Source organism: Peromyscus maniculatus, chromosome 4, assembly GCF_049852395.1.
Source record: "Peromyscus maniculatus bairdii isolate BWxNUB_F1_BW_parent chromosome 4, HU_Pman_BW_mat_3.1, whole genome shotgun sequence".
Lineage (NCBI taxonomy): Eukaryota > Metazoa > Chordata > Mammalia > Rodentia > Cricetidae > Peromyscus > Peromyscus maniculatus.
The window spans coordinates 54,600,747-54,628,227 of NC_134855.1; the positions used below are offsets into that span (position 1 = coordinate 54,600,747).

Genomic DNA, 27,481 nt, shown 5'->3' on the forward strand with positions numbered 1-27,481 from the left:
TTTATATTTACTAAAATAAGTCTGTACTTTTGCCTAAGTTTAAAGTGATTATACACATTAGTATATATTTCATTTAACTGCTTCTAAAAGTGCTCGTCATTTAAAATGGCAAATGGGTCATTAGATCATTCTTTTGTTCAGTGGAATCAGCCCCCTTGTAACTTGTATTTCATGTATTCAATTTGGAAAAATTCGGTGATGTAGTAAGTTTTCATACTGATTAGGCGGTCAGTCTTCTTTTAAACCATACGAACTTGCAGACTGTAGTCTACTGATAGTTTTTCTGGAGGTGTTTCCTGTGATGGCGACAGGTTTATAATGAAAGTACTAAAATAAGCTTTTGAAGTTGTAGGAAAATAGGAAGTTCCATTTTCTATTGCTTTACCCAAGTAGACAAGTTTGTGAATGATTCCTTTGTAAATATTTTAAGAACAGGATGTTTTTAGTTTGCATTCTGCCCGCTCAGCATATACACACTTGAAGCAGGAGCTTTGGTTAGGTACACCATCTCCCTGAAAACACGGCCTTGGAGTCCTTTGTCCTGGCCCCACGCACTTGTGGGATGAGTTTTTTGAGGGCATATATCTTGATTTATATGTAGATGTTGAATTTTTTTTTCTTTTTCTTTTCGAGACAGGGTTTCTCTGTGTAGTTTTGGTACTTGTCTGTAGACCAGGCTGGCCTCGAACTCACAGAGATCTGCCTGGCTCTGCCTCCCAGAGTGCTGGGATTAAAGGCGTGTGCTACCACCACCTGACTTGAATTTTTATTTTCTTTTAAGTTTTTATTGTGTTGCTCAGATACAACCTTAGCTCCTAGGCTCCAGGGTTCCCTCTGCCTCAGTCTCTAGGTTATCTGGGACTATGGTTATCTGCCCCTGGTTTCTGTCAAGGTTTTAACCCATGAATGAAGTAAATTATGAAGCTTAAGGGAATCTTGCATTTTGAGGATGAATTGTGCCTGACATTTCTGGATTTTAAGAAAACAAGAAGTAAAGAAGTACTCTGTAAGAACTTTGGCTAATTGGTCATTGATTATCTTTTGCTTAGGTCTAGGGCATGGATATTGGAGATACTTGGAGACTCTTGACTTCTAAGCAAAAAAGTACTTGCTCTTCATTTCTGGTGCCTGTTCCCTCTGTGTTTGCAGAGTTTCCAAGATTAGTGGGATCTTGAGAATTGTTCTGTAAATCTGAATTTTGTTATGTCGTCCTAGCGATGAAACACCACGACCAAAAGCAACTTGGAGAGAAAAGGGTTTATTTAGCTTACGCTTCCATATCACTGTTAATTGAAGGAAGTCAGAACAGGAAGTTAAACAGGGTAGGAACCTGGAGGCAGGAGCTGATGCAAAGGCCATGGAAGGGTGCAGCTTACTGGTTTGCTCCCTATGGCTTGCTCGGTTTGCTTTCTTACAGAACGCAGGACCACCAGCCCACGATGGCCTGGGCCCTCCCCCACTGATCACTAATTAAGAAAATGCCCTACAGCTGAATCTTATAGAGATACTTTCCCCATTGTGGTTCCTTCCTTTCAGTTGACTCTAGTTTATGAAGTCGGCATAAAATAAGCTAGGACAATTGTAGCTAGAGTTTTCCTGGTCCTGCCTGGCCCATGGTCAGGACAAATCTCTCTCACCCACCAGTCCCGCAGCTGCTCAGACCCAACCAAGTAAACACACAGAGACTTATATTGCTTACAAACTGTATGGCTGTGGCAGGCTTCTTGCTAACTGTTCTTATATCTTAAATCAACCCATTTCTATTAATCTATAAGTTGCCATGTGGCTCGTGGCTTACCAGTATCTTAACATCTGCTTCTCATTGTGGCAGCTGGCAGCGTCTCTCTGCCTCAGCCTTCCACTTCCCAGAATTCTCCTCTCTCCTTGTCCCGCCTATACTTCCTGCCTGGCTACTGGCCAATCAGCACTTTATTTATCAATCAATCATCCACAGCAGACAATTGTGTTGGGTTATTTCCTCAGTCAGGACAAATCCAGAAGTAGATTCTTAGAATGATGTCCACAAGAAACCTCCATTGTCATGGCGACACCCTACCTTAAACATTCCGAGGACTCCCAGGAGGCCATTCCCTCAAATCTGCCCTCAGGAATCAGGCAGAATATTTTGTCAGGATGCCCAAGGAAAAGAAAAACGTGTGTTTTGTTTTTACTTTAGGACCCAGTGATACAGTTTCTAGAAAACGCTTGCCTTCATTGCTGCCCCCACCATGACATCCTGGGTCAGATAAGCATCTTATTTCTTGGCTCTTGAAGATGCCAATAAAGTTTCAGTGTTCAGTGTTTCTAGCCTCAGCTTTCTGGGAGGATGACAAATTGGCTGTACTGCAAATGAGGTTTTTTTTTTTTGTTTGTTTTGTTTTGTTTTAAAATGGAATAAACTCAAGGGATTTTTGTTGTTGTCTCTGTTTCAGAACAGTGACCTTCAAAATGGCACAGAGCCCAAGCTGCTTCCCCCTAAACGGGTCTTTCACTCTCGCCCTTCACTGTAGAATAGGGTTGGCTCTGGGGGTGGGGGAAGGACAGTGTGGGGCAGCAGACCTGGCTTCTGAAGGTCCAGGTCTGCAGCTCCCTGAGTGACTTCGGGCCCCGTGCTGGTTAGCTGTGGTCAACTGACACAAACCAGAGTCACCTGGGAAGAGGGACCCTCGATCGAGGAACTGCCTCCATCAGGTGGGCCTGCCTGTGGCCATGCCTGAGGAGCATCTTCTTGATGAATGACTGATGTGGGAGGTAGGGCCCGGCTCACTCTAGGTGGGACCACCCTTAGGCAGCTGGTCCTGGGTTCAAGAAAGCCAGCTGAGAAAGGCACAGGCATGGAGCTCGTCAGCAGCCTTCCTCAGTCGCCTGCCTCGGTTCCTGCCTCAGTTCCTGCCTCGAGCTCCTGCGCCAGCTTCGATGCATGGATTGTGATCAGGAACTGTAAGCGAAGCAGATCTTTTCTTGCCCTAAGTTGGTTTTGGTCAGTGTTTTTTTCATCACAGCAAACTGCGACAGAAATATTGGTCATAGACGCTGAATTTCAGTGTTCTTCCGCTTTCAGCCTTCCCTTCCGTGGGTTCCTCCGTTGGCTGAGTTCTCCACAAGGGACCTTTGTTTCTACTGCCAAGGCAGTTGAGCTGCTTGTGTGCATGCTAGCCGGACGGGTCTGTTGATGTCACCTCCTCCCACTGGAGTTCTGAGGAGGGAAGTGGGAGTGGAGGGGGCATAGCTGGCCCTCATGGGTGTGGATCGAGTTCTGCAGCTGACTGGGCAACTAGTAGGACCTTTATCCTTATCTGCCCAGGACCTCCAGGCAGATGATGGTGTTTTTTGAGCTGGCGGCTGGCTGCCTGCTAGGAGCCGACTTCAGTCATATGCAGCAGTTTTAGGGAAGCGTTCTGACTCCGTGTTCCGCTAAGGCTGTTTGGTACCAAGGCTCCCTTGAGAACCCCGGAGTTGTCCCCTTTAACTCAGGATTTATACCTCTTTAATCCCTAGCAAGAAACCTTAGTCCTTAAGGCTCTGTTGTTTCCGGAACTTCTGCTTTGGGAGGGGCCTCACACAAGGCCTATTAACAGCCTTTCCCAACTGAGGAAGGACAGGGAATTCAGAGCACCAGGTCCCACACGGGTTTAGGTGACGTTTGTCACTTTCTCTGCTTCAGGAGAATCACTTAGGAATTTCTTTATTAACAGACATCCCGAGGAACAGAGGAAATACTCAGGAACACTCAACGACCTACAACCAAGCCTTTGTAACCTGCTTTGGGATGCAGATCTCTGGACCAGCCAATGTCCAATGTCCTGTTTCCCAGCAGGCCACTTTCTCCTGATGCAAGGAAACTGGACTTGAGTAGTTGGTCTTTCCTGTTGGACTTTTCTTGGACCACCATCCCCCAAATAATGACATGGAGACTTACTATTAATTACAAGTCTTGGCCTTTAGCTTAGGCTGGTTCCCAACTAGCTCTTATAACTTATATTAACCTGTTTCTATTAATCTCCATTCTGCCATTGTTGCTTTTTACCTCTCCTTCATTCTGTATGTCCGACTCCCTCAGTGTCTCGCTGGCATCCCCCATGTGCCTAGATTCTTTCCAGTTCCTCTCTCCTCAGAAGTCCTGCGAATTCTCTCCTGCCTAGCTATTGGCCATTCAGCTTTTTATTAAACCAGGTGCCTTAGGCAGGCTGCATTTATTTCTCTTGTGCAAACCACTCACTGGTACTCGTTTGCACCTGCCCTAGCAAACCAATACTTTTGGTGAACATCAGTGAGACCTAGGGTAGCTTCACTCTCCTCCATAGTGGCCCCTAATAAGAATTATTGCTAGTATATCTTGGGTGCCATGCTAAGCACTGCTGTATGAAATTTACATGTAGTAACTTGCCTGATGCTCCCAACAGTATTGAGAGTGTTGTTCCCGGTTTTTTTTTTTTTTTGGTTTTTCGAGACAGGGTTTCTCTGTGTAGCTTTGCGCCTTTCCTGGAACTCACTCGGTAGACCAGGCTGGCCTCGAACTCACAGAGATCCGCCGGGCTCTGCCTCCCGAGTGCTGGGATTAAAGGCGTGCGCCACCACCGCCCGGCGTGTTGTTCCGGTTTTATGGATGAGAACACCAAGGACTGGTGAAGTTCAATAACCAGCCCCAACTCACACAAAATTAGTTAATAGATCATCCTACATTTGAGGTTAGCATGCATGTACAGACATGAAATTTCAACATATCCTGTTGAAATTGTATTGCATATTGTATAACCAGGGTGTGGGTTATAAAATAAGAAGAGATAAAGGAAGGAAACGGCAGTATGGTAGTGATGACAGCCAGTAAGTTTTGTGGATTGGTTGCGTTGCGATCTGGGAGAGCCTTGTATTTTTCCCCCTGCTCTCTGTTGCCCCCTGTCGATAGGAATGGGGAGAGGAACGATCATCTGATTTGGAGGTGAAGCAATGATGCTGAGGAACCAGGGACCATTTCTCAGACTATTGAAGGAGGGAGGGCTGGCGGCAGCAGTACCACTCACCTCAGTAGGAGGCACCGAATTCACAGGACCTAGGGCGAAAGTGGTAGGCGTCAGGAGCGGGGGGGGGGGGGGGGGGGGGTGGGGGTGGGGGGGGGTGGGGGGGTGGGGGGGGGGGTGGGGGCAGAGTTCCACCTCAGTCTCCCAGGGTGGTCCCCTCCTGTACCCATCAGCAGTCCCCTGTGGCCCAGCCAGGAGTTTCCACTGAGGAGAAAAAGGCAACTCAAGCCTTGGCCTCAGTACACATTCCTTCTCTTGAAAGAGGGTTGCGGCCCTCCCCTACCCTAGGCACCTCCAGGAGCTGGAAACTGACAAGGCAGATGCAGTCATCGTAGACAGTTGCCGACAAGAAGCAGGACATTGCACGTCAAAGCCCCAGCCCTCCTCAGGGAACCCCTTTTCCATCCTGCTCTCACGTGAGTGTGGGTGCACAGCTGCCTGTGGAGGCCAGAGCACAATCTTGGGTGTCATTCCCTCAGGTGATGCCACAGTGGCTTTTGTTTGTTTTTTTGTTTTTGTTGTTGTTGTTGTTTGTTTGAGGAAGGATCTCTCATTGGCCCAGGGCTTCCTGACTAGGCTGGGTTGAATGAACTGCAAGCCCCATGAACCTTCTTGTCACCCCCTCCCCAACACCACACTTGGCTTTTTTTTTTTTTTTAAGTGGGAAACAAATTCAGGTTCTCATGCTTGTCCAGCATCTCTCCTGGCTGAGTTATCTTTCCAGCTCTTGTCTCTCATTTTGAAGTACAAGCTGTTATCTAAGGTGAGATGTGCAATTGATGCTATCGGTCCTCTCCAGCTTCCCCAGGGTTTGTGTTAGGGCCTCTCTCACTTGAGGTTTCTTGAGTGTTGACTGTTTGGCTGCCCCAGTAAACAGAAAAGCACCGTGCCCAGCAGGGGCTTTCTCCCCGGCTCACCCTCCTCGGCCACCTCTCCTCGCCTCCTAAGTCCCAATGACTAGAGCTGCTGACCGACTTCAGGGGTACACAAAGGGGCATCCTTGCTTCTTGAAGCACCCAGTGACATTGTGCTCCCTGTGACATCAGGTTGGGGTCTTGTTGATGCCACATTCTTGTATTGCCTGTGAAGTAATCCAAGGAACTTGCTGAGAATCCCTAGCTCCTCCCCAGTAGTTAGCAGGCAAGCGGGTGGGCACACCTGTGAACAGAGACCGTCTCCACTAAGGTGGGCCGCTAGAAGGTCGTGCTCGAGACTGCTGGAGCAAGGACCAGGGCTGTTTTTAGGAACTCTGACTTAAGCCAGGGTAACTCGCTGAATAAGTTCATGGAGACCCAAGGTGGTCTTTTAGAGAATAAAAATTAAGGTATGTTTGCTTCAGTTTTGGCCACTTACAGTTAATACTGATGTCACTTTAGGCAAGTGATCATCTGTGTATGTTTATAATTACTGTTAGCTAACTGAAGTGGAGAAGTATAGGTTTTTATGGCAGAAGCTATTTTGTACCAAGTATTTATCAGTTTTTTAAAAAAATTATTTTGTTTTATGGGAATGGTTGCTTTGCCTGCCTGCGTGCGTGCGTGCGTGCATGCGTGCATGTGTGTGTGTGTGTGTGTGTGTGTGTGTGTGTGTGTGTGTGTGTGTACCACATGAATGCTTGGTGCCCAAAGAGGGTGGGTGTTAGATGCTTTGGACCTGGAGTTATAGACCACTGTGGTTGCTGGGAATTGAACGTGGGTCCTCTGGAAGAGCAGCCAGTGCTCTTAACCACTGAGCGCCATAACGCCAGCTTACCAGTTGTTTTTTAGAAGGCCAAGAGAACTAACTGCACTATTTAAGCTCTCTAGTCCCAAGACCTGTTATTTCCTCTGTAGCTGTAGTAGTCGATTTGGTTGAGTTGTTACCCATGGAACTATTGTTTTTCATAATTGTAGAAGACAAACATCCATGGATAAATTTATTCTGAGAACTCTATCTAGGCTTTTAAAACAAAATTGTTGAATTCATCCAATAGAGCGATATAAACATTTGCTTTGAGTAAGTTTTTAACACTGGCTGTTTGGAATTTGCCATTCCCTATCCTGTCTATGGTAACCCATGCTATGTAGAAGCTATAATTCCCTCCCCAGAATTGCACAGAAAACAACCAAGCACACATTTTGAGGTGCAGATAGCTTGCTTTATTTTTTCTTTTTAATCTCAAGGAGGTCCAACATTTATAACTACCAATTGAACTTATGTCGGCATGAAAAGGACTACATCAAATTGATTTTTTTTTTTTTTTTTGTGGGCAGTTGGTAGTATTGTTGTTTTAACGACAGCTTCTTTTGTTGTTATTTTATTATTCATATTATTATTTTGCTGTGGCTCATTTCTTAGTTGCCCAGTTTCAGGTGTAATTGAAATTTAGAACTACCACACGAGGCGTTGGCTGCACCCGGGACCTCCAGGAGTGAGCACTGCTCTGGCATAGGAATACTTGAGTAGCTTGGTTAAACGAGGGGATGGCCAGGAGATGGTACTTTTTCCAAGCTACCCAGGCACTCTTTATGACAGAGACAGTGTGAAGTGAGCGAACAAAGTGTTGGCCGTTACACTTTGCTCTGGTATATTTGTCATGATAATTTTAAGTGTGACATCATCAGAGAAAAATGTAAGACGTTAAAGTGTTGCTTACAGGAGGGTAGATGCAAACATCACCAATGCCTTACATTTCTGATTCAATAGGTATCAGTGTGCATGTCAGGGACATGCACAGCAGCATCCTCTTTTAGGTGGCTAGGACATCTTCAGTGGGGAATTTCTCTACCCACTGAGGCATACTTAGACATCAACAGTATGTTGAGGCACAAAGATTGATTAAGTATTGGCAGGGTATTCGTTCCATAATCCATAAGAAACTTTCTCCTACCAATGATTAGTTTCAAAAGTTACAGTGTAAAATGTCATAAAATAAATGGTACAAAACTTTATAACCGTGAGTCCGGCTAAATACAGTATGTACATGTCATTAGCAAATATTCTCAGGTCAACAAGTATGAAAGGATTGAAATGCATAATTTTGGAACTGTGACTCATTTCGATGGATACAAAACTACTTAAAATATTTACAGGTCAGAAAGATTAGTCCATGTGAATCATTTGTGAAAGATTATGAATGTGGAGTATAAGAGCCCCCCGGCCCTCTTACATAGAGCGGATATTAATATTCACAGTGGCAGAGTCAGATCCAAATTCATTCCCTAGGCTCAGGGTATAAAGTCCACCATCTTGTTTCTGTACGTCCGTGATGATGAGGGTCGTCAGGTCGTCTGTGTTTTCAATGTGGAATCTTCCTTGCTGTTCTAGGTTCTGGATTTTCCTTCCACCACAGGACCATGTTATTTCTGGAGTAGGCTCCCCAGTAAAAGCACAGGCTACCGTTAGAACTTTGCCTTCATCGATGCTGATATCAGATGGGAGAGCTTCAATTTTAGGTGGAATCCCTTTATGGAACAGCAACAGAAAAGTTTTAGGATCACTGAAACAAGAAATCCTGTTCACTTTCTATTGAATTTACTAAAACTGCGGTTCTCAACCTCTAGGTCGCTACCCCATTGGCAAGTTTGTATCTCCCCAAAATATTTACATTACAGTAGCAGCAAATTTACAGTTAGGAAGTAGCAACGGAAATAATTTTATGGTTGGGGGGGTCACCCCAACATGAGGGACTGTATTAAAGGGCCGCAGCATCAGGAAGGTTGAGAACCGCCGCACTACAACTAATCCTGTGCCATGTGGCTTGGCTCCCTCTACCGGACGTTTTCTCGCTCACCTCTTCCGCCTGCTTTCAGCATTTTACTGGTTGAGCTTTCCAGATGCGTCATGCTAGACTTCCCCATAAAACTGCTGGAACTCATTTCTACAAAGGACTCTTGCATGGAGGACATGCTTTGGGCAGACATGCTTGCAAACTTCATTTCAGTCATGCTGCTAGCGCTGCTGCTGCTGAAGCTGCTGAAGGACGAGGCCTCTTGCTTAGAGGCAGACATTTGGACTGACTGAGCCGAGAAGCTTCCTTGCAAGCTCATGTCGTCACTGGTTTTCAACACCACCTCTCTGGGCGGTTCTTCTACTAGAGCTGTGGAGCATATAGCAGAGACACAGGACATCAGAGACATCGGGTTATTTGGCGATGATGTCTGACGCCAACTTAACGGGAATGGGCACTTGCACACATGGAAACACAATCCAAACAGTTTGCTGTCGAAGCGTAAGCAAATACACGTATACATACATCCGTCAAGAGCTAGCTCAATGGCTCCGAGAAATGATCCTTAAATTTCTAACATGACATGCAGGTGCTAGAAGTCACTTAAGAGAAAAATGATTAGCTGTGTATAAGGCAATTAACACACGATAGTCTGGAAAGTTTTTTACAGGGCTGTGGGTAGCTTTACTTCCAAAATTTAACTTACCGAAGTTCCTGTTTAGAGAAATGGATTATGAGTACGAATTCACACACGATGCCTCTTTCTCTTACACGTGGATTTTCACAAGGTCTTTTGAGAATTTCCTGTGCTTAAAACTCAAGCAGGCCTCACCTCACCCCACCCTGAGGTCATAAGGAAAATGGCAAAGATGTACTTACGATGGACTGTTAGAGAGGCTGTGGCTGAACACTGGCCACGGAAGTTTTTGGCCTTAATTGTGTACTTTCCGCTGTCACTTATGGATGCATTTCGGATTTCAAGAGTGTACATATTTCTGGAGCGACTCACGCTGACGTTTGAAGAAATGGAAATCTAAAAGAGTGGAGAAAAGGCAATGAGGTCTTTAGCTAGAGACACGATATTTTACATTTTCTTCCATATATATCCATAACTTAAACTTACTGGCAGGTTGTTTTTAAACCACTCAATTTCAGGGGACGGCTCCCCACTGATCTCACAAGAAAAGAGAACACTTTGTCCTTCGTTAATATTCTGAGATCTGGGTTGTGAGATGAAGGCTGGAGCATCCGAGAGTTCTTTGCTCAGGGTCAAGTCATACTGACACTTGACAATTCCCTGACTGGTTTTGCCTATGCAGGTGAGGACTCCTTCATCTCTCTGACTGGCTTGCTTGATGGTGAGGGTGTGGTCACTGCCGGACACTCCATATCTGTATTCCTCTGAGTTGGTGAGCTCAGTGCCATTCAGCACCCATTTCACATCAGTGGCACCAGCAATGTTGGCCTTCAGAGTCACTCTCTGGCCGTCGGTTATGCTCATCTGAGTAGATGATGCTTTGATCTCAGCATGAGTTTTGACTTCTTCTGAGGCCTGTGAGGTTTTGGTGACTTCTTCCTGGACAATGGATTTTTCTAGAGAGGCTGCTGCTGATTTCTTGACCTCTTCAGAAATCAGAACTCTGGATGCTTCCTCCTTGATGGCCAGTTTCTCATGAGACTTTACCTCTGACATCTTGATTTCTTCAGAACTTAGGGATTTTTGAGAAATTTCCTCTTGGACACTTGCTTTCTTCTGAGACGTAACTTCAGAGGTCTTCTGGGTAGATACTTTCTGTGCCTCGGTGTCTTTTACAGCTAATAAATAAATAAGTAAGTAAGTAAGTAAATAAATAAATAAATAAATAAGAGACCTCTGTAAGTAGACTTAACTGGAAAGTGACTTCCCTCTCTATTTTTGTAGATTCTACTATGTGATACAGAGCCTGAAACAAATGTCAGCTTCTGTATGCGGTGTTGGTAACACCAACTCCGCCTTAGCTCCAACTGTAGGAACTTGTCACACAGGACTCTTGAGATTGTGCAGTGGTTTCTTAAACCAGGCTAAGTTGACGATGATTCTTATGACTTGAGGGGACACATCTTGAACAGGATAGACAAAGGTTTAGATTGTGTGGACTTTGGAGTTTTTGAGCAACTGAAAAATTATCTTTTGAAAGACAGATGCTCTAACTTTACTGGGATTATGAGTGTAGCCCATTCACCAACCTTGTGCTCCTTGGAGAACGGCAAGCATCACAGTGCAGAGAAGAACTAACATTTTATGTATTCACTCAATTTTACTTATTTTATTTTTTGAGCCAGGGCCTCATAGAGCTGAGGCTTGACTTCAAATTCATTGTATAACTGAGGCTGACCTTGAATTCCTTACCCTCCTGTTCTAACCCAGTGTAGTGATTATAGGCCAAAGGTACTAGACCTGCCTGACTTTATTCTTAACTATCCCTGAGAGCAGATTGTAAGATCTGTGAAATCTATATAGCACTGCATGTCATCATGCACACCTTTTATGCTACTACAGAGGCATATATTAACTGTAAACTGGTGTTTCTAGATTTGAAGGTTTTTTTACACGGGTGTATGTTGTGTGTTAGAAACTTGTTTTAATAGTGCTCTCTAGGAAACATTAGTTATAAGCAAAACTCCGCCTACCTTTTATTGTTAGCTTGCAGCTGGAGGACACAGATCCAGCAGAATTTGTTATTGTACAGGCATAAAGGCCAGCATCCGAAGTCGTGGTCTCGAGGATTTCTAAGATGAATCCTTCTCTGTCTTTGGAGAGTTTGTATTTATTGCCTTGCGCAATAGCCTGTGGAAAGCAAGCATTGGGGTTTTAAAGCATGGCTTAATCTAGAACTTTCTTGAGGAGTTGGGGGTGAGTGAGGAGCCATTAGATTTTTCTAGGAAACAGTTAAAGGGTGTTTTAGAACTGGTTACCTTTCCATCCTTTGTCCAGGTGGCAGTTGGCTGGGGCTCTCCAGTAACTTTAACTGTAAGTTTAGCAACACTGCCTGAAGAAATTGTTATATCCTGTAGCCCAGTAACAATTACTGGCTTCGAGGAAATTGATTCAGGGGCTGTTGGTTCCTGCTTCTTGGCTTCTGCTGACTCAGAAGTTTTCTGGACAGACTTCTTGGCTTCTGCTGACTCTGCAGTTTTCTGGACAGATTTCTTGGCCTCTGCTGACTCAGTTTTCTGAGTGGCTTTCTTGGCTTCTGCTGACTCTGCAGTTTTCTGGACAGATTTCTTGGCCTCTGCTGACTCAGCAGTTTTCTGAGTGGCTTTCTTGGCTTCTGCTGACTCAGCAGTTTTCTGAGTGGCTTTCTTAGTTTCTGATATGCTTGACACCTGCTCATGAATGCTCTTGAAGGATTGTCCAGTAAACTGGAAGCTGGTTTTGGAAGTTCCTCCTTCACCAGAGACCTCACAAACATATTCTCCAGAATCAGACTCACTAAGGTTATGAATTTTAAGTTCGTAGGTACCGTCTGCTGAGTAATGAAATTGGAAATGCCCATTTTCCTTGAGTTTCTTGCCGTCTTTATACCAGGTGACCTCTTTGGCACACAGTGCACTACTTTCAACTGCACAGGTCAGCTTTGCAATATCTTGAGAAGCTACTGCTTTCAGGGACTGAGTTATCTTTGGTGGGGCCGAGACTGGGAGCTGTTGAGCCTTCTCTGCCGGTGCGGGCTTTGTCTCGGTGGGTGACACAGCTTTCGGATGAGAAGTCACTGGTTCGGGAGATTTTACTCTTTTGGGAGACTTCACTGTTTCGGGGGACTTGACTCGAGGCTCTGGAGACTTGACTCTGGGTGGTGATGTCACAGTCTTTTCAGTCACCCTGGCTTTTTGCACGGTCAGCGTGAACTGGGCTTCTTGCTTCCCGTCACTGTTTTCCACCACCACGCTGTAGCTGCCCTCGTCGGACGCCTGCACCGAAGAAATCTCGAAGGTCGATTTGTACTTGGTGGTGGTCACTTGCTGGCGCGAAGAAGTACCTATCACTTGTCCTCCACGCAGCCAGGTCACAGTTGGTACCGGCTCCCCATCTGTATCACAAGAAAACCTTGCAGGCTCGCCTTCATAGACAGTTATGGACCGCGGCTTGGTTAAAATTCTTGCCGCCAGGGTGGTCTTCATCTTTCTCACTGTGGATTTTTCCTCCAGCGACTTTTGCTCGGAGGCGGCACTCTTCATTTCCGCAGAGGTGTAATGCTCGTAGGACGAGAGACTTTCCCTTGTCTCCGTCATTTGTGACTTGACTTCCCTGACCGAAGAAGCAGCTTCCATCTCCGATGTCCTCTTAAACGATGACACCGCATAGGCCTCTGTTTTTGTCAGCTCAGGGAAGACTGACTTGGGGACCTCCTCGTCTCTGCGCCGGGATGCGTAGGTGGTATAATCTCCCCCAGTTACATCCAGGGTTGCGTAGTCAGATGCCTCGCCTTTGTAGTTGGTGCACACAGCCCGGTAGGTTCCACTGTCCTCAGTATGACAGTCCAGGATTTCCAAGGTCAGGACCCCGCTCGTATTGGTGTAATGAATCTTACTGCTCTCTTGGAGTTCGACACCATTGTGGTACCATTTAACTTCAGCCGTTGGCTTAGACTGAACATTTAAGATGAAGCGTGTGTTTTGGCCACAGGGCACCCTATGGGAACGCATGCGCAGTGTGATTCGAGGGGCGTGGTCAAGTGTGAAAGGCTGCTGACTCAGAACTTCATACTTCCTTTCGGATGTCTTCTGAGTCTTCAAGGCAGCCTTCATGGACTCGTACCTGGAAAAGATATCAAATCTGGCAGACCTCTCAAATCTGGAGAGAGATCGCTCGCTGGACACAGGGCTGGGAGAACGTGGGCGAGTTCTCTCTGGAGTGGGAGATCTTCTTTCTACGTCATCTTCGTACTCCTCAGCGCGTTGTGGATGGGATCGGATCAGCTCGGACACTGGTCTCATTAACTCAATGTAAGTCGGAGACAAGGAGCGCCGGCGCCTCAGGAGTCTGGACACAGATGAGGACGATTCTCTTTGAGCCCGTCTTGATATTTCGTATTCCTCTTCAATTTCTGTTATTTCTGTCACTTGTCTCTGTCGCTTTGATTTCTTTTTAGACTGTTCTTCCTTTGCCATGTGGTCAAGCTCACTTTTGTATTCCGAGAGACGCTGGGTGGTTGTCACTGGCCGCAGAAGCTCCTCTTCCTCCTTCTCAGCCATGATCCTCTGCCGTAGCTTTGGCTGCCGGTACGAGGCCTGGGCGTGCCGTTCCCGCAGCTCGGCGTAACTTGTGCTGGTTTCCTCCTTTGTAGGGATGTGATAGGTCGAGTATCTGAAATCTCTTCTGTCCTCCACCTTGACACGAGCTGTCGGAGAAGAATACCGCAGGCTAGACAGCTCAAATCGTGGAGGGCTTCGGCTGGGGGGCGAAGCTGAGAAGCCCAACTCAAGCTCTTCTTCAAGACGCAGCCTCTCTTCCTCTGTCCGTTTCATCGCCAGGTAGTCATCGATGGGGAGGAGTAGCTCCTCATCCGACATGTCACCCAGAGAGCGCCTCCTCCGTCTATAGTAATAAACATCGTAATCAGGAGAAGGGGTACGCCGGCGGGCTGGCCTCACCATTTCCAGATCGTCTTGGGATAGTTTGGGGATCCGCCATTTAGGTCGGTACTGATCTGTAATCCGGGGGAGAGGCATTACGTAGAACTGCTCCCACCTTGAAAGGCGGATGCGCTTGGGTCTTTTCTGGACGACCCTGTCAAGTTTCCCAGGCATTTCGTACTGATCCCGGACCTTCTTATACCACTTCATGTCAGACATAGGTATGAACTGCTTGATGCGTTGGTCTTCTTCCACTGCGGCTTGTTTGAGCCTGCGGGGCTCTGGGACTTCGTAAGGCATGCGGAATTTTCTCTCCTCTTTCTTTTCCTCCGTCTGCAGCCGGAATTCTCCCTTGACAGTCTTGGTGCTCACGGCTGGTTTGTAAAGAATGGCAGCCTCTCTCAGAGCCTCCTGGGCTACCGGGGTCAGGGGCACACTTTCCGTTCCAGAGAGAATCTCAGCCATCCTCAGCGTTTTGTCAATCTGCTTCTGGACGTGCCGCTCACGTTCCTCCTTGCTCTGGAATTCTTGCTTGACATATCGCAGCCGTTCTACTTGTAAGTGAGCCTGGCAGCTGGTGGATCCAGCTGTGTTTGTGGCTGTGACTCTGTAGTAACCCGAGTCTTCAGGCAAAGTGTCCCTGATGTGCAAGGCATAATAATCTAAGCCTTCGTGGACAATTTCAATGTGGGGCCCGAGGGGCAGCGGCTGACCATCTTTCTCCCATTTTAATGTCGGCGCGGGGATGCCGGATACTCTGATCTCAAAGCAGACACTTTGGCCTTCATGGCATTCCGCATTTGCCAGTAGCCGCTTGAACATGGGTCTGAGGGTGGTGTCTGTTGGAGGTGGATGTAAAGTCACAGTCAGCTTTGCTTTACAGCTGTCCTCTCCGTATTTATTCCTTGCCACCACGGTGTACTCGGCATCGTCATCTGTGGTCACACTGTTGATTGTTAACTGATAAAGACCCTTGTCAGACTCGAATGTGTATTTCTTTTCATCATCACCTGGCTTGATTTTCTGGCCTGATTTATACCAGGTCACACGAGGTTCTGGGTGGACCGTGATAGTTACTCCAAACCGGACGTTTTCCCCCACATACGCTGTCTTGTTATAGAGAGGCAGGGTAAATTCTGGTGGCCTTTCGAGGAGCCGCATTGCGTCTGTTCTGCGCTTGACTTTCTTGGTTCTGCGGCAGTAATAGTCATACACTTCCCTCACACCTTTAACGAACAGCTCTGCGTAAGAGCTGTCTTCACCGTAGTCGTTGACGACTTTGCATCTGTAGGTACCGTCATCAAACTTGGTGATGTCTTTGACATACATGGTGGCCACTCCATCTTCATAGGTGATTTCATACTTCTCACTGCTTTCCAGCTGTCTCACGCCGAAGTACCAGGTCACCTGGGTGGACTGATCGTAATTTTCGATTTTGCATACGTATTTGACATTACCCCCTTCTTCGCCAACGGCGTGCATGATCTGCCCGGAGATGGGGCCAATTTCAATGGATGCCACTTTAACTTTAGCCACATTTACTCCCCTCTGAGAGCGAATGGCCCCACCACAGGAGATGCGGGCTGCCGATACCACCATATTGAGGTCTTTCTTGATCAGGGTGTGGTAGTAACGCCGGTGTCTCAATGTTCTGATGACTTTGGTACTGACTCTGTCTATCCTCTGCTTCAGCCATGGGTGCTGCAGCGCCTCGGATGCTGTCATGCGAGATTTTCTCTCTTTCACCAAGAGCCGGTCAACAAAATCCATGGCTTCAAGGCTAACTTCTTTGAATGCTTCTTCATCAAAAGTATATTCAGCATTCATGATGTTCTCAATCATCTGTTGGTTAGTTTCAGCCAAAAATGGGTTGATTCCACTCAGCAGGACATACACCAGTGTACCAAGTGACCACATGTCTGTGGCAGTGCTGACAACATCATGCTGGTGGACTTCAGGGGCATAGTATTCGGGGGCAGTGAACAGAAGTCTGAAGTTGTCTCCTGGCTTCAGTTGACGCGCTTGACCAAATTCTATTATTTTAATAGTGGAGTTCTTTCTTGTTTGATAAATGATATTTTCTGGTCGAATGTCAAAATTGCCAATATTCTGACTATGTAAGAACTCCAGTGCTTCGCAGACCTGGCGAACATAGCTTACGATTTCTCTTTCATTCAGTTCAAAGGCACTTGTATTGATGCGTTCAAATATGTCGAGTCCTGATATAAATTCAAAGATCATAACCAGTTCTTCCATGCTTTCAAATGATTCGTGGAGGTATAAGATGTTTCTGTGCCTAGCAATGTTTAGAATGGAGATCTCTTTCTTGACCAAAACCTGGTCAGTCCCCTTGACTTTAACAAATTTGGCCATGAATGTCTTCTTTGAGGATGTTTCAACACAACGGTGGACAATTCCAAACTCGCCACGTCCAAGATCTTCAGCTATCATGTATTTCTCATAGAGTTCCTTCGTTTTAGAGTGTGATGCTTTAGTCATGGTGACTTCCCTGGTTTCATCCACCTCGTCATCATAATTCATGGCTCTGGCCTTATCTTCTTTGGTAACAGTTGGTTCTGAAGGCTCTGAAGGCTTGCTCAGGCCGAACTTATTTTCAGCTATTACTCGGAACTGATAACTTGTTTTCCCAAATAAGTTGATGACGGTATAACGTGTTTCTCGGGCCTGTCCCACACGGAGCCATCTTTCTGCAGTTGTGGCGCATTTTTCAACGATGTAGTTGGTGACTTTGCTACCACCATCAGAAGCTGGCTCTGTCCAGGTTAAGTTGACAGAATCTCGTGAGACATCACTAACTTTGACGCCTCTGGGTGGGTCAGGAACATCAGCCACATCCAGCTCAACTGTCTTTTGATCGATTCCAAATCTGTTTTTAGCACAGACGACATAGAAGCCAGCATCTTTTCTCTCCACTCCGTTGGGGAAGACGAGTGAGGTGAAGGATCTTGTGACAATCACTTGGTAGTGGCCATTGTTATCAATGAGATCTTGTCCTTTCTGCCAGGTGATCACAGGGTCTGGTTTGCCACTGAAGGGGATCTTGATGCTGATCACTTCCCCTCGGAGGGCATGAACTGCTCCCATGCCTTCAAGAGTTTTGGGCAGATGTATCTTAGCCGGAACTAAATCAAGGTAAAAGAACAAAGAACATGATTTAGCAAGACTGAATAGTACTTTGCCCCACAAATTAACAATCGCTTTGTCTAACACCAAACTGGTGTTCACGGGTTTGTTTTTACCTTCCACTTCCAAGGAGGCAGTGCCAGACACAGATCCCCCTTGGTTGGTAGCTCTGACTTGGTAAACTGTGGCATCATCATCTGTGACACTTGCAATGATGAGCTGGTGGTAACCACCCTTAAATTCTTGAATTCTGTACTTGAGTCCATCTGCGATGATTTCTTTGCCTTGTCTGTACCATTTCACAATGGGCTTTGGATGGCCGGTCACCTTGCAGACCAAAGTGGCATTGCTCTGATAACGTACATTCAGGTTTCTCAGCTCCTCCTTGAAGTGTGGAGCCTGAATTGGGACATCGGATTTTGGAGTGACAGGTTCTGATATTTCACTCCATTCACTCTCTCCGCCTAGGTTTTCACATTTTACACGGAACTCGTATTCCAGACCTTCAATAAGGTTTTGCACTGAGAAGACAGTTTCCCGAATCTCTTCGGTCGTCACGGCAATCCACTTGTTTTGCTTCTTCTCTCGCTTCTCAAGGTAGTAATTTCTGATCTTTGCACCTCCATCGCTTGCAGGTGGCTTCCAGGCCACAACGCAAGAATCTTTTGTCACAGCAGTGATGGTCGGTCTACCAGGAACACTTGGCTTTTCTATTAAAAAAATAAATAAAAGATTGGTCGTGTGTAAAATAGCTTTACTTTTTAAAATCCCATTTTAAATAAACAATGACTCCAAAGTTCTGTGCATCTACAAAGAAGGGAACAGAATATGCACATTTCCTGTAAGATATGGAAACATCCAGTTACGGCTAGAGAAAAACATACTTTATCTGAGTCTCCTATTCCCTCTCAAACTTTATTTCTGCTCAAAAGAATTTAATGGGGACAAACTTTTACCACATAGCTAAGAAGCGCTAGGGACCAGGTTGTGCTCACCAAATGGACTCTTGATGATCACAATGGAGGCGACCTCTAGTGGCTCACTGATGCCAAAGGTGTTCTGAGCTGAGACCCGGAAATAATAGCCGGCATTTTCGGTGAGGTTCACAATTCTACAGGTTGTCACGGAGATGGCTGAAGACACCAATTGCCATTCAGCACCTTCCTTGGCCTCACATTTCTCCACCACGTAATTGGTGATCCAGGAGCCACCATCATCAGCGGGTGGCTTCCAGCTGATTACCACGGAGTTCTTCAGTAGTGCTTCAATCACAATGGGTCCTGTAGGTTTGTCTGGTTTATCTGTCAAGAGAAGGTACATTGTAGTGGGTCTCACAGTGTGTTTCTTAATATCTTTGAAAAGAGTGGTACCAAAAGCAAAAGCAAACTACCTTGAATTTCCACATCCAGGGTGGCATCAACTGTCCCGAAGACATTGCTGAGCTGAACCTTGTATTTCCCAGCATGAGTCTTACGTTGGACGTTCTTCATGACAAGGTGAGTATAGTGCTCAGTGTTTTCAATAGTAATGCTTTCTGAGTTTTGCAAAAGTTTCTGGCCATGGAACCAAGTCATGGCAGGTACTGGGCGACCGATGTACATAACATGGAGCCGGAGTGTGGAGCCCACAGCACCGTAATACTTCTCTTTCAGTGGGTAACCAGGGTGGAACTGTGGTGCCGCTTGCAGAAGCAGCTTACTGCTGGTTTCCACTTCTCCGACTTCATTTGTAGCTACGCATGTGTACACACCTTCGTCTTCTTGTTCCTCTGTCATTACCGTCAGAGTATGCGTGCGCCCATCTGAAGACATTTTGTACTTCCGGCTTTGGATGAGCTCTTTACCAAACCGGTACCATTTAATGTCAGGGAGGGGCCTTCCGACTATCTGGCATGAGAGTTGCGCAGCTTCACCTAGTTTGGTGGTCACGTCAGCCATTTCTTTGCGTACTCCCGGAGCTTCTCCAGCTGCACGTGATGAAAGATCATGTTAAGTGCATCATCACCACTGCATCTGTGATCTGTTTGTGCATGTCAGCAATGGATTATCCTACTGATTAACACTTAAATAGATGCTATGATGTACATCGAAGATGCCTGTAAGTTATCTTTCTAGGGTAAGATGGGAAATGGTGATTAAGTGAGCACATCATCCTACTGTGTCATATTGTGACTTTCTCTTTGGTTGGGAGGGCATTAAGGAGGTATCATGAGGTTTGGAGGGAATAAGAATTCTCGGGATCAGCTTACAGGATTCTTGTCCTTGCTTAGGTTCACTGATGTGAGGTATGCTTGTTAACCTTCCAAATCTTGCTAAGAGGTAACAAAACCAAAAAGCTTATTGCATCAGAGTCTGGAGAAACGGTTGCAGAAAAATATGTAGTTCATTGTACCTAACATCTCCTGCTGGCATTTTGTATTTGGGGTGGCTTCTGATCAAACCTATCAGCTGTGCCATGTGTACACATCAAAGTGCTTGGTTTAACTGAATTCTCCAATAAAGCTTGTCAGTTTAACTTAGAATAGACAAAGAGTTACTTTTAATGAGTTTCATTTCTAAGAGAGAGCTATAGGCTACTTACATGTTAGTTTAGTCTTTACAGACATAGCTGTTCTCCGTGGTCGGCTAAGCCCAGTCTCGTTCTCAGCAAAAACCCTGAACTCATATTCAGTAGCTTCTAGCAATCCCCCGATGGTGAACTGCCTGTCCTTGATCCGTTCCTTATTGCTCTTCTTCCAAGCACTGTCCCCAGACTGTCTATATTCAACCCAGTATCCGAGGATCTCTTTGCCACCATCACATTCAGGTTTCTCCCACTGGAGAGTGACACTGTCTTTGGATATTGAAAGAATCTCAAGTTCTCCTGGTTGGCTTGGTTTGTCTGAAAATTTTAAGATAATCGAGAAAGGAATTAGATTTACTAGTGGAAGAGAGGCAGAGGCAAAAACTGGCTTGCTTCTTTGTGTTTGTTTTTTCTCCTTCGTAAACACTCCACTTACCGAAGGGATCTTTACAAACAACTGGTTCAGAAGCAGGGCTGGTCTCACTAAGGCCAACATCATTCTGTGCGATGATACGGAACTGATATTCGGCATCAGGAACAAGGCCAGTGACAGTGTACATTGTGGTGGTTATCTGGGTTTTATTGTGTCTGACCCACTTGTCAGTGGATGTCTCCTTGCGTTCGATGTAGTAGCCCGTGACTCGAGAGCCGCCGTCATCTTTAGGTCGGGACCAGGACAAGCTAACAGAACTTTTGGTCACGTCAAGTACTTCAGGAGGATTGCTTGGCGGTTCTGGTGGATCTATAAATATAAATACAAGCGAAAAGGAGACATGGGTCAGAGTGCAAGCTCAGATCTTGTGAGCTGGTAGTCTGAAGAAATGTAAGCATAGAAACCACCTTTTATAAGTTGGTGGTTGAAAGAGCACTTACTCAGTGGTGTCTTTGGTATGACTGGCTCCTCGGACTTCAAGGGTTTGCTTATGCCAAACTGGTTTTCCGCTGAGACCCGGAAATGGTATTCCACATTCTCCTTGAGGCCTTTTACCACCAGAGATGTGCCTCGGACTCTGGAGTCAATGGTGTACCAGGCAGCCTTAGGTACCTCTCTTCTCTCGAGGATGTAGCCCAAGATGTCAGCACCACCGTCATCGGCAGGGGGTCTCCAGCTGACCCTTACAGAGCGAGCTTGTATGTCGTCATATTCAAGTGGCCCTTCTGGAGTGTTGGGACTCCCTATCACCTTGACCTTGATGTAAACGGTCTTCTTGCCACATTTGTTTTCCAGAACCAAGTCGTAAGTTCCAGAATCATCTCTGTCTGCTTCTTTGATCACAAGCTCAGTGTGTGTTTCAGATGTTGCAATCATGGCACGCTTACTAATGTCTTGGCCTTCCTTGGTCCATTTACATATTGGGAATGGTTTTCCTTTGATTGGTATGGTAAGTCTGATGACTCCACCTTGTCGGACAAAGACACCTTCCTGGTATCGTTCATCAAGTTCATAGTCAGGGTATTCTGAGAAAAAAAGGAAGGATCACTATTTATTTATTTATTTATTTATTTATTTATTTATTTATTTATTTATTTATTTATTTATTTATTTATTTATTTATTTATTGTTTTTGAATGGGGGAGTAGGCAAAAGCCACAAGGCAATTCCAGCAGCAAGTAAACAGTGATGTATCTTACCAAGCATCTCTGTGACTTTGACTGTTCCTGGTACCTCAGCAGGTTCCCCAGGTCCGCCAGCATTACAAGCGAGGACACGGAATCTGTATTCAGCGCCCTGAGGTAGGTGTGTTAGGGTGTACTCCCGAATCTTGGTTGGGGTGGTGTTACATTTGGTCCATTCACGTTGATCTACTTTTTGCATTTCAATCAAGTATCCTGTGACTTTAGATCCACCTTCATCTTCTGGAACACTCCAGGCAAGGGAGACTGATGTCCTTGTTGTATCTGTAACTCTTGGATTTTGTGGCTTTCCTGGTGGAGCTGGGAAGGAAAAGGACAAAAGTGTACTTGTTAGAGTTGGAGCGAGGTGATAAACTGACTGTACTATCTAACGAATTCAGTGTGTTGTTGAAATATGGACTATTAGCATTTTCGTTTTTCACATTTTTGAATTCTATATTCTGTTGTGGTGGTAATTCCAAGTCTGTGTTTCTCAGAACTCAGAGAACTGTATACTTCAGAAGGTTGAATTTCACCACATAAAAATCGTATCTCAATAAACTTGGCTTCTAAGAAATCTATTTACCAATTGGATCCATGGCAACGATGGGTTTGGAAGGACGACTTGGTTTTCCAGTCCCTCTGGCATTAATGGCTGTAACACGGTGTTCATACTCTAGGCCTTCAATAAGGCCAGTGGAGCGGTACCGCGTCATTGTCACGGGCACTTTGTTTACACGGACCCATCGATCCGCTCTTACTTCCTTACGCTCCACAATATATCCAGTCACTTGGGAGCCACCGTCATCTTCAGGGGGATACCAAGTTAGTGTCATGCCATCACGGGAGACGTCAAATATTTGCAATGTTTCTGGAGGTCCAGGGATACCTGGAGCAAGACAGAGGAAAATAAAATATGACAACATGAACAAAGAAAACCCGTTTGTGTGTGTCACAGTTTTAGTTGGTATTTTAGATGGTTTGAAAGACAAATGACCATTTTCCCAGTGCCTCCACTTTGTGTTTTTTCCCCCATTTTTTGTTGTATCCTATTTACTTCAATTTTATAAATATTAAGCATACATTTTACACTTTCTTCTATTGGAGTATCTATACTCCCTCCCTCGCACGCATTTTCTCTTCATCTAATTTTTTTTCTGAGACTCATTTTTTTTTAAAAGATTTATTTATTATGTATACAGTGTTCTGCCTGCATGTACACCTGCAGGCCAGAAGAGGGCACCAGATCTCATTATGGATAGCTGTGAGCCACCATGTGGTTACTGGGAATTGAACTCAGGACCTCTGGAAGAGCAGCCAGGGTTCTTAACTCCTGAGCCATCTCTCCAGTCCCTCTTTTTCATTTCTTTCAACCAAGTAAAGACATTAAAAAAAAAATCTAACACTGTTGAGAGCTGCCAAGCAATACTGTTTAGAAACCTAAAAAACCCAGGGCATAATTCACAAGCTGTTTTTCTTCACACTGAGTCTAAATTCAGATATAGGGGGCGTGGTGGACAAGTTCAAGAACTTACTGATGCTGCTTCGGCATTCTATGACCTCAGACTGCAAGTAAGAGCCAATCCCGAAGCGGTTGGTGGCGGCCACCCGGAACACATATTCATTTCCTTCTGTGAGTCTGGTAAACTTAAATGTTGGTCTTGTCACTGATTCCGAAACTGGCAGCCAGCCCGGACGATGAGCATCACGTTGTTCTACCACGTAGCCACTGAGGGGAGCACCACCATCCAGTTCAGGTGGTTCCCAGGATATGGTAACTGATGTAGCATCAATTTCATCAATCTTGATGGGCCCAGTCGGTGGACCAGGCTTGTCTGTGAAAGACAGAGAAATCAGGAGATGAATTTTTACTTCAAATCAAAATCGGTGCTCAACCATCAATGACTAAATTGTAACTTGGTCACACATCCTTACCAAGAATGATAACTTTAATGGTCTCAGAGGTAGTTCCAGTAACATTCTTCAGTTCGAGTGTGTATTCTCCAGTATCTCTTATGGTTGTTTCACGGATGGTTAACTTGGTGACTTTAGCGTGGGTTTCAACGGTGACACGCTCTGATTCTCTGAGTTTAGAACCAGCAAAGAACCAAGAAGCAGTGGGAGGTGGACGGCCAGCAATAGGTATCACCAGCTCAATGGGTCTGCCAGCTGGGACATGGATGGTCTTTTGAGGCATTGTAGAAAGGTCAATGGTTGGCAACACTGTGAGAAAGAAATCAGGCATTTATTTTTACATACGATTTCTGAAGATGAAGTGCCTTAAATCCTCAATGTTTTCATTTATTTTTACTATGATAGGGCGCTCAGTACCTACCTCTGAGGTCTTGTACAGTCACAGCCGTAACGATCTCTCTTGGTTCTGACACACCTTTCTGATTTTGTGCCCTCACTCTAAACAAGTACTGTTCACCTTCATTCAAGGAAATGACAGTGTGCTCTAAGACTGTGGGTTTCAAAGTGACGACTTTCATCCATCTCTCTGTACCAGCTCTGCAGGCCTCAAGAACATAGCCAGTGAGCCGGCTTCCGCCATCATAGAGTGGCTTTTCCCAGGCGAGGGTGACGGTGGATTTGGTGACGTCAACCACTTCTAGTTTTGTGGGCACCAAAGGTACTTCAGAGATGAGAACTGCATCTGATGTTTCACAGGGCTCTCCGATGCCATAGATATTCTCTGGAAGCACTCTGAAGTAGTACATGGTTCCTTCTACCAGGCCAGATATTCGGTAAAGAGTCTTGCTGCATTTAGTGGTTACTGTTTTGAATGCCCTCATGGCGGCTTCTCGCTTCTCAATAATGTAATTGTTGACTGGAGCCCCACCATCAATGGTAGGAATTTCCCAAGTGATGGTCACAGAATCTCTTGAGACTTCCTTAACACTCACTGAAGGACAGGGACCAGGAGTATCTTTAAAAAAAAAATCAGAAGAAAAGATTCATGTTTACTCTTCATTGCTTACTGATACTTTTTTTTAATTACAGGAGAAATATAATCAATGTAGGTTTCCTCTAGTGAGGTAATCAATAATACACCAAAGTGTACCTTTTGAGGTCTCTACTCACAGCTCAGCTCAACTTTAAGGAAACGACTTACCATAGACTTTAACAAGGACCGTTGCCGACTTCTTGCCGGATTGGTTTTCAGCTTCAATTGTGTATTTTCCAGCATCATACCGATTAACTTTGTCCACAATGAGTAAAGAGTAGCTCTCTGTGTTGTCAATAATTGCCCGATTGGTGAGGTCAATGCCTTTCTTGCTCCATGTGATGACAGGAGATGGTCTTCCAGATACAGACACCATCAGGCGCAAAGAGGCTCCGGCCCTGATAGTTACAGTCTTCTTCAGATCATCTGCAAGCTCAAGATCTGGTATTTCTGGAAAGCAGATATCAAAAGGTAATTAATTCATGAACAGGTGGGATGAGAAAACAATTCATGTGCAAGTTTTGATGTTAAATACCTAGTCTTTCCACGGGCTCAATCTCAGCGAGTGCTTCGCTGTACTCACTCATACCCTTCACGTTCACAGCAGCAACCCTGAAGGAGTATTTCTGACCCATTTTAAGGTCTGGCACAGTGAACTCATTGTTCCTTATTGTGGCATTCGTATGCACTCGGCACCATTGATCAGTGTCCTTCTCTTGCATTTCCAGGACATATCCTATGATGTCAGCACCACCATCATACATGGGCTTGGTCCATGCCAAACTGATACTGCGCTTGGTGGTATCCACAACTCTTGGAGCGGAAGGTGGTCCAGGGGTGTCTGAAATTTAAAAGTGAGATAGAGGCATCACACAAATAAGGAAGAGCTGGGAATTACAGTCGTGTTTTCAAGACTCACAGAGGCATTCAAGACTTTCCAAGACCCTCTTTGTAACAGGATTTTAATTTTTTAAATACTCTAGGACAACACATGCTACATTTTCTCTAATTATTTCAAGATTTAATTCCTCTGGGGATGCATCTATTCTTTCACTTTGGCTAGCAAAGGTGGTATATTCTCTTAGTTCAGTTCCTTTCTTAGCTTGTTCTCAGGGACTTTTCTTCAGTTGCTCTTCTTTCACTGGATTAATATCACACATCCCCTCTATATGTCTAATGAATGCAGGAATCTGACCCTGTCTTTCCCCTCTTTAGTCCCAGGGGCTTACTCCTTGTAGTTCTTGAGCTCAAACTCTAGAAAAGCCTTTATGCTATTTTTGAAGGCCATATAATACTTATTTTTTAGGGGACTTTATGTCTCCCTAAGCCTCTTCTCAAAATGGACTTTGTTATTTTCCTGCTCAATACTTATCAGTAGAACTTATTTTTTCACTCTCTTACAAGACTTACGACATATATCTCACACTGGTAATAAAACAACTTATTGCTTTTCATAAACCAGACAAATACTGCAACAGTTTTCAGCAATGCTAACTGCTACCACTAATATAAGTAACAGTTAAAGTGCTATATGTCTATTTCAAGATCATAGTAGTAATACAGATCTATACTTGGTATATGCTTTCCATAAATTCTGAAGTTCCCGGGGATACCACATTGGAACATTTCTGCCCTATGGTCTTGGCTGGCATGGGGTTAACTGTCTGGCTCTTAGGACTTACATGATGGCTCTCTGCATGAGATGAAGTTGGAAGCTTCACTGGGTTCGCTGTTACCAGCAGCGTTCACTGCAGTTACCCGGAACTGATAGTCACAACCTTCCATCAGGCCGGTCACCTTCAGCCTGGTGTCATATACCACGTAGTCTTTGTTGACACGTGTCCAGCGCAAGCTCTTCTTCTCACGTTTGTCCACCAGGTAGTTGCTGATTTCATTGCCGCCATCGGATTCAGGTTTCGTCCACTGAATGATGATGTGCTCTTTGCCAGCTCCGACTTCTTCTGGTATGCCAGGTTGTGATGGAATTGCTGTTCGTATTGAATGCAAAAGAGAATGATCAGAATTGTACACAATCACTATGAGCCTTTCTGCTCCTCTTCATTGATCCATTAACATTTTAATCACCAACGTGTCTTAAAAAGTCAATACTCACTGAAAGAATTCCTGGCCACAATTGGCTCCGATTCAACCGGCACACCAAGGCCGTATTTGTTCACCGCCCTCACTCGGAACGTGTATTCATTGTTCTTGATGAGCCTGGTCACGACGTAGGACACAGTTAGGCATTCTCCTTCAACAATCACCCAATTGAGCCTGCTCGTCTCACGCCTCTCAACGATGTAGTGAGTTATTTCGGCTCCGCCGTCTTCCTGAGGAAGGCTCCAGGCTAATGTGCACTTCTCCTCGGTTACTCTGCTGACGGTGAGTTTCCCACATGGGCCAGGGGAGTCTGAAACAGGCAGGGTGCCAAGTCATGATGAGCAGTGCATTTGAAAGTTTTATGATGTCAAAAAAGAAAAAAAGTGCCTTTGATGTACTTACCGAGAACTTTGACCATGACGGACACAGACTTGGTCCCACTGGCGTTCTTGACTGTCAGGGTGTATTTTCCACTGTCGCTTCTGTCACAGTATTTGATCACGGCGGTTGCTCGCTTGCCAGTGTACTGTAGAGAGACCTTTTCACAGAGATCTAGTTCCTTGTCTCCTTTGGTCCAGATGATTTTGGGTTCAGGTTTGCCACCAACGGCAGCATCAAGAACAAGATCTGAACCAGCTCTGATGGTCACCAGATCACCTTGTAACCTGGCGTCTAATTCAGCTTTGGGTGGCGCTGTTAATAGGCAAGATAAACTTGAATGAATATCTGACCGTTGGGATACCCACTTAGGTGTCGTAAGATGAGTGGAAA

General features: G+C 45.3%; 1 protein-coding gene across 3 annotated transcripts in view; it reads right to left on the reverse strand.

The window, feature by feature from the left end:
• Positions 1-7,133: 7,133 nt before the first annotated feature.
• Ttn (titin) overlaps positions 7,134-27,481 on the reverse strand; it is a 275,803-nt gene continuing 255,455 nt past the window's right edge. For all 3 annotated transcript variants that reach the window (XM_076569742.1, XM_076569741.1, XM_076569740.1), the window contains 22 exons: positions 27,113-27,403; positions 26,724-27,020; positions 26,293-26,598; positions 25,146-25,451; positions 24,779-25,060; positions 23,999-24,592; positions 23,599-23,886; positions 23,199-23,498; positions 22,250-22,552; positions 21,682-21,984; positions 20,923-21,507; positions 20,486-20,791; positions 20,068-20,367; positions 18,878-19,453; positions 18,483-18,788; positions 17,604-18,197; positions 11,683-17,486; positions 11,398-11,554; positions 9,851-10,542; positions 9,607-9,760; positions 8,791-9,096; positions 7,134-8,461 (listed from right to left, as the gene is read on the reverse strand). In XM_076569742.1, coding sequence (XP_076425857.1) covers positions 8,163-8,461; positions 8,791-9,096; positions 9,607-9,760; positions 9,851-10,542; positions 11,398-11,554; positions 11,683-17,486; positions 17,604-18,197; positions 18,483-18,788; positions 18,878-19,453; positions 20,068-20,367; positions 20,486-20,791; positions 20,923-21,507; positions 21,682-21,984; positions 22,250-22,552; positions 23,199-23,498; positions 23,599-23,886; positions 23,999-24,592; positions 24,779-25,060; positions 25,146-25,451; positions 26,293-26,598; positions 26,724-27,020; positions 27,113-27,403 — 13,349 coding nt within the window. In that variant the 3' untranslated portion in view covers positions 7,134-8,162. The remainder of the gene's footprint in view (positions 8,462-8,790; positions 9,097-9,606; positions 9,761-9,850; positions 10,543-11,397; positions 11,555-11,682; positions 17,487-17,603; positions 18,198-18,482; positions 18,789-18,877; positions 19,454-20,067; positions 20,368-20,485; positions 20,792-20,922; positions 21,508-21,681; positions 21,985-22,249; positions 22,553-23,198; positions 23,499-23,598; positions 23,887-23,998; positions 24,593-24,778; positions 25,061-25,145; positions 25,452-26,292; positions 26,599-26,723; positions 27,021-27,112; positions 27,404-27,481) is intronic.